This window comes from Scophthalmus maximus, chromosome 11 (assembly GCF_022379125.1).
Source record: "Scophthalmus maximus strain ysfricsl-2021 chromosome 11, ASM2237912v1, whole genome shotgun sequence".
NCBI classification, from domain to species: Eukaryota; Metazoa; Chordata; class Actinopteri; order Pleuronectiformes; family Scophthalmidae; genus Scophthalmus; species Scophthalmus maximus.
The window spans coordinates 3,829,001-3,835,000 of NC_061525.1; the positions used below are offsets into that span (position 1 = coordinate 3,829,001).

General features: G+C 44.0%; 1 protein-coding gene across 19 annotated transcripts in view; it reads right to left on the reverse strand.

The window, feature by feature from the left end:
* phldb1b (pleckstrin homology-like domain, family B, member 1b) overlaps positions 1–6,000 on the reverse strand; it is an 88,970-nt gene that overhangs the window by 65,753 nt on the left and 17,217 nt on the right. For all 19 annotated transcript variants that reach the window (XM_047335846.1, XM_047335850.1, XM_035621697.2 and 16 more), the window contains exons 3-4: positions 3,990–4,113; positions 2,261–2,431 (exon numbers count right to left, since the gene is read on the reverse strand). In XM_047335846.1, the coding sequence (XP_047191802.1) occupies positions 2,261–2,431; positions 3,990–4,113 (295 nt within the window). The remainder of the gene's footprint in view (positions 1–2,260; positions 2,432–3,989; positions 4,114–6,000) is intronic.

Below are 6,000 nucleotides of genomic sequence, written 5' to 3' on the forward strand. Positions count from 1 at the left end.
TGTAAACAACTCAAACTATGAGTTTGATGACGACTTCAGCTCTTCCGACTGTGCAGGACCCTGAGAGTGAACTCTGCTTTACCCTCACACTGATGCTTCAGCCACGAAACCCCCTCTGGGGCTAAAGTCAGATCTGTCTGGGGGGCAGTATAAATAGCCCCGTGTCCCCTCTCAGGTTACCTCGCCAGAGTCCAGGTTGAAATACCAGAAGACAGAGGGGACACACTGACAGACAACACAGGAATGGTATTAGCCCATGTCCTATGTATGTACTTTATGAGTATTCTACTGTAAGACTACAGTCAGCAGAGAGGGAAGTTCACACTGTGAGTAATGGTGAGTCGTGTCCCTTTAACTCATCGACGTGCTCCGTCTGAGGCTCTGATGTCAACTTCCATGAATTTTACATGTCTTGGTTTTAACTTCCTCTCGGATTCGTTTAATGAATTAAGGAGAAGGATCATAATCCACAAACACACATGTATTGACAGTTTTGATGACAAAGGCCTGCACCACAGACTGATCCCATCAAATCATTCTTTTCATGCCAACTTTTTTTCTGATGTTAGAGCGTAAGGAAATCTCCCCTCACTCAATCTAGTAAAACATTTTAATAAATTCCATCAAATGGATTTTCATAGTTCTGGCTTTTTATCACTAAGTATTAATACAATTTTACTTGGTTTACTGTGAAGATAAATGGCAATGGCAACTTTGCTCGACAGGTTTGTTTAAGAACAGAGCCCAAAAGAATGGAATCAATTAGAACCAACAACTACAGTGAATATTATTTAGATTTGAGGAAAACTACACAGGTTTGAACTGCTGTACCGTCTCAACTCGGTTCAACTGTGGATCTGATCTGAACCGTCTGATGATCTGATTGATTGAATTACTCCTACTTCTATTACTACTAATGAACTCCACTTCAAAATGTCAAATAGCCAATGATGGGGATCAAACCAATAAAAGTAAAAAGTTCTGTGGTCAAAATCTTACTTACAAGTACAGAAGTATTATTTAAAAGTATCACATTTTTTGGTATTTCTTTCCTGTATTTAAGAGTGTTAGAGTTGCAATATTAATTGTAGTTAATAAATGTAGTTTATTAACTAACTGGTAACTGATTGCACATACTGCACTATTTTCCACTAATAATATTTCATTTTAATTCCTTATTTACTTCCTTCTATATATTTTTTGTAATTCATATATTTTTTACATAGTTTTTTTTGGATATATTGTATATTTTGTAAGGTGTTTTGTGTGATACCTGCTGCTGTAACACCAGAATTTCCCAGGTTGGGATCAATAAAGTACCTATCTATCTACAGAAAGAAAAATTTGGGAAACTGATATGTTTAATTTCAATTTACAATTTTTTTTTTGTAAAGAAATTTACTGAAAGTTTGGATGTGTTAAGACGCAGCTCAGACATTTGACAAAGTGCTGAACCAATCAGGTTCTTTCACTCTGAAAATCACCTTCTGCTGGAATAAGTGTTGGCACCAGGGTTGATAAATAACTTACATTTCTTGATAATCCCTGACTGTGCAGCACATTCCTCTCTGAAGTGTCAATAATCATAAACGTCCGTTTAGTTATATCATCCAACAACTTTTGACTTTGTGTGTCCACTTAACCTTCTCCCGTACCTTCCCCTGGAAGCCTTAACTTCTGTGGAAACAATCCTTTACATTTGAAAATGACCATCCCAGTGGATCATTTCAGCAAAACCCTGCCCAGCCCTCAGTCTGCGATCCACCCAGGCCGCAGCAGATTAGAAAATCGATGTACCTCCCTCGGTTTCTTCGATATGTGCATGCCCGAGCACAGCAGAGCTCACTCTGTTAGCTCATTAACACGGAAACCTCAGGCTGTTCCTCAATCGATTGACTATTTGAAAAAAGCTCACTGTGCAGTTTAGTGAGCAGACCTGCTGGCTCTTGATGCTGCGCTTTCATGGAGCGGGCAGAGAGCTGCTGGATTGATCTCTGGCTGAGCCGAGATCATACACGTTGGTCGGCGGGTGAAATTACAAGGTACGGTCATTGGTTTCCTGTAATGGTCGTTCTATAGAGGAAGAAAATGAAAATCCATACCAAGCAGATGCAGTGTTGTTGTCAATGTTGCTGGCTGCAATCTGGTCGCACTGACTTACTCTGCACGTCAGGTAAATGTGCGCTACCAAAAAACAGGAAGCGTCCAGATCGGGCAGAGTGAATTATGGGACACTCGTTTGCGCTGACAGCGTCCGTACCTTGTGACAGGCGGACGGGCTGCGTCGCCTGGAGCCCGTCTATGGCGCAGAGGTTTCCGCAGGGGTGCAGCGTGATGACCCCTGACCTGTTCTCTATGTAGCAGTGCTGAGCAGCCACCCCGGGGCCCTGGATGTTGATGTCCATGGAACCATGACCCAGAGTGGTCCGTCCTGGGGGAGGAAGAAGAGTTAGAGAGCTAAAAATCTCATGTGAAGCCGGAAGTGTGATCCACCCCTGATATTATATTCTGTCAGTAAAACGGTGGTTTATGAAACTTTTCACACTAAAATGTGTTGAAGGTTTAATTTCAAAGGGACAAGATCGATGATTTGCGGATTAATGTACATTCAGTCATAGATGAAGTAAAAACTGAGCCTTTATTCAGTATTGTGTAGAAGCCCCTTTGGTAGCAATAACAGCTTCCAGTCTTGTGTTTTGTCCTAACGTGAATTGTGGGATGTTGTATACACACACAGATGTGTGTCTTTCTAAACTATGTCTTATTCAATTCCATTGGACACTCGACTCCAGTCGACTTCTGGACACATCTCAGGGATAATGAAAGCAAACAGCCGGCACCTGAATTGATAATGAAGCGTTATTGCAGTCGCTGGTCGCGTCAGGTGCTTTGACTCCATCAGGTCGCGTTATCATCATCATAATTCGTTTTTGAGGAGGGTAGGACACGATAACGTTAACAAAAAGGCAAATAAACTGCAATGAAAATGGTCATTTTGCTTTCCATAATAATGCTGGATTAACAACAAAAAAACATGTAAACCTCTGAGCTGCAGCCATGGAGTTCTGTAAATAATTGATTCTTTAGCTACCTGATTCTTCTGAATAATTAACGTTCACCACAAACTTGTTATTGCTGAATGATGCTAAGGTTTAGCCTATTTGATGGCAATGCTACCTGTGGATGAAAATATCTATCAAAGGATTTCTTTAACCGGCAAAATGATGCTGACAATGTCCTTTTTTAGCCTGTTTGTAACTGGAGAGTCACCTGCTGCTCAGTAAGGTCATAGCTCTGAGTGCACCGTGACAACCGAAGGCAACGCAGATTCTCATCAGCTCCTCGCTTGTCTCATCTAGACTAAGAGCAACGGTGAGAGAACAATGTCCATACTGACTCAACTAAGGTGAATTACTCCACCTTAAAACCTCAAACTACAAAATGAGTCTGACACTGTTTGGACACAGGACACTCTCACACACACACACACACACACACACACACACACACTGTCCTTGTCCGGTCACACTGTAACCTGTAGCCTGATAGAGAACAGGAAGGACAGCACGCGGACAGACGCGCAGACAGGAAAGGCCAAAAAGTCACCAGACAAAGAGACATACGAGGACAAATGGATGGATAAAGAGGTGGCAACAGGGTCAGGGCACCAGAGACACAAGTGTGTGTTTTGTTGGGGTTCCTTGTGAAGACCTGAAAACATTTTTAATAAATGTCATGTAAAAAAAAATGTAATTATGTATGGGACAGTGTGATGGCAATTTTACCAGTGATGTCACCGGCCCCCTTTTTTTTTTTTGTCCGTCTAAATAATGCAACGGTGATCAATAATACAAAGCCTTTAAAAAGGCCTTTTTTCCCCCCCAACGTGACTGACTCCGTGTATTTCGCAGCACTGACATCAGTTGTCCTGCGTCAGTGTGTCCCTGACGGAGAGAAATGGCGTGTTGTGGCTGCAGCAGCTGTCTCACCCTCGGGCAGGGGCAGCAGGGTGATGGCGGTGCTCAGGCGTCCGCTCCCCAGGCTGACCAGGTGGGGGCGCTCCGCCTGGAACTTCAGCCCTCTCCCGGTCTCGATCAGGTCCAGTGGGGTGCTCTGCACAGGGAGTCAAGGTCACAGGAAACAAATTAACTGTGCATTTTTGCAGTTATGTCTTAATGTGCTGACTGGTTAATTCCTTTCTTTTGGCTGGAAAATGGAAACACTTGTGGGAAATGTGGTGTGCTCATAATCCCTCGGACTGTTCTAAATAAAGGCTCTTGTAAAAAGAAATTCCCACTTTGGTTTGTGTTTATTTGCATCTTTGCACCGTTTATTGTCGGAATTGTTTGTGCCAAGTGGGCATTAAAACACAGCAAATTGCATCAGGATTTTCCAAAACTCTTAGACGATCCAAACAAGCATTTTTGGACAAATATCTAATTCGAAAGAATACACGTCACCTACAGCTACAGGTGCAATGAAATGAGCTGTCGGCGATTGACTGGGAACACCGGCATTGACAGTCTCAGCGTTACATGTTGTGTGTAATCTGATAGAGCGTCTACACGTCTGAACCCAGAGACATCACCTCCTCTGTCTCCATCTATGGCGCGGCTGTGTGTGGACTATAAAAGGCCATGAATGGGACCCAACAGGCCACCGTTTCCTGTCCATTACCTGAACTAATTGGCTCTGCGTGACGCAAGAGAAAAAACGAACCGAAAAAACAATTACACAGATGTGGCGCTCATCTTTCTGTCCATCAGTTTTTACGGCTTCGTCGATGCGTCAGACACACAGAGTGGGGTTCACCCTCTGCCCTGTGGATGAGGAGAGAGGAGCCGGAATGTCTTCGGCATGGGCGGCCATTTCCATAGTGGCTGCTTACATATTCCTCTACACACCCCTGTGTGTGTGTGTGTGTGTGTAGAGATTCCCCCCATCCCGCTCTGCCTAAACCAAGCTACCATGTGCCGGCGGCTCAGCAAGGGGGGAAGGGATGTCGCCATGGCAACTGCGCTCTGCAATTAAGAAAACACGAAGCTCCTGGAGGGTGTTTCAGCGAGCTTGTGATGAGCACATCAATGCCTAAACGTAAAGACCAGTCCTCTTTTTTCCAGTTTGCCTCTCAGTGTTACACTGCACTCGCAACGGACATATGCAGCAGAGTGCATGTTACTGCCAAATGTCTATGAATGTACAATGCAGCGGCCCTGAAACCGAGGCAGCTAAACAGACTGCAGGCATCATTCATTTGATTCGTTTAAGCTCATGATTGTTATAGGAGTCACGGTATTCGTATTCCAATGTCCGTTGGCCTGAAGACATGTCTTTTCACGGGCCCCGTGAGCTGCAAGCGAACCGGTGTTGCCTTGTGAGAGTTTTCTCATTCAGTTGCTTAGTTGATAAGAGGCTTTAAAAAGGTATTTATAGGATGAGAGAAAAGTCAAGGTAAAAATAACTCTTTTTCCTTTAAGTGTATACAAGCCCCCGATCCCTTGACTGACAATTATATATATATATGGTTGGGAAACTTTACGTCATGGTTAATGATCTCACACTATGAGTAGCAAAGCAGAAGCAGATTGAGTAACACTGGAAATCCAAACGATGTGTTTCACTTCGTCTGAATTTTCAGTCATCTTCAGTTTGACTAGACAAGCACTGACTAAAAATAACGGTCTGTTTATTTCACAGTGCTGAGCGTTTTACATGACCTCTAATGGGTGTTGGGTTCCCTCATGGTCACAGTCTTGCGTGTTCAAAACCAGCAGCCCCTGCGTCTTTTTCTCCCCGTTTTAGGCCCCTTACATTTCTTATTTTCAAAAAGTGTGCGATCATTGACTCAGCCTCTCGGCCGGTTGGCTATGCTCGTGTTCGTCCCTAATGGGATTATCTGATTGCGGTGGCGCTGTCGGTGGAGTGGGGTCAACGCTAAGAGGATTGCTGCGAGGGAGATGCGATGCCATGCACTGGGAGGCTCGACTGGGAGCGACGGGA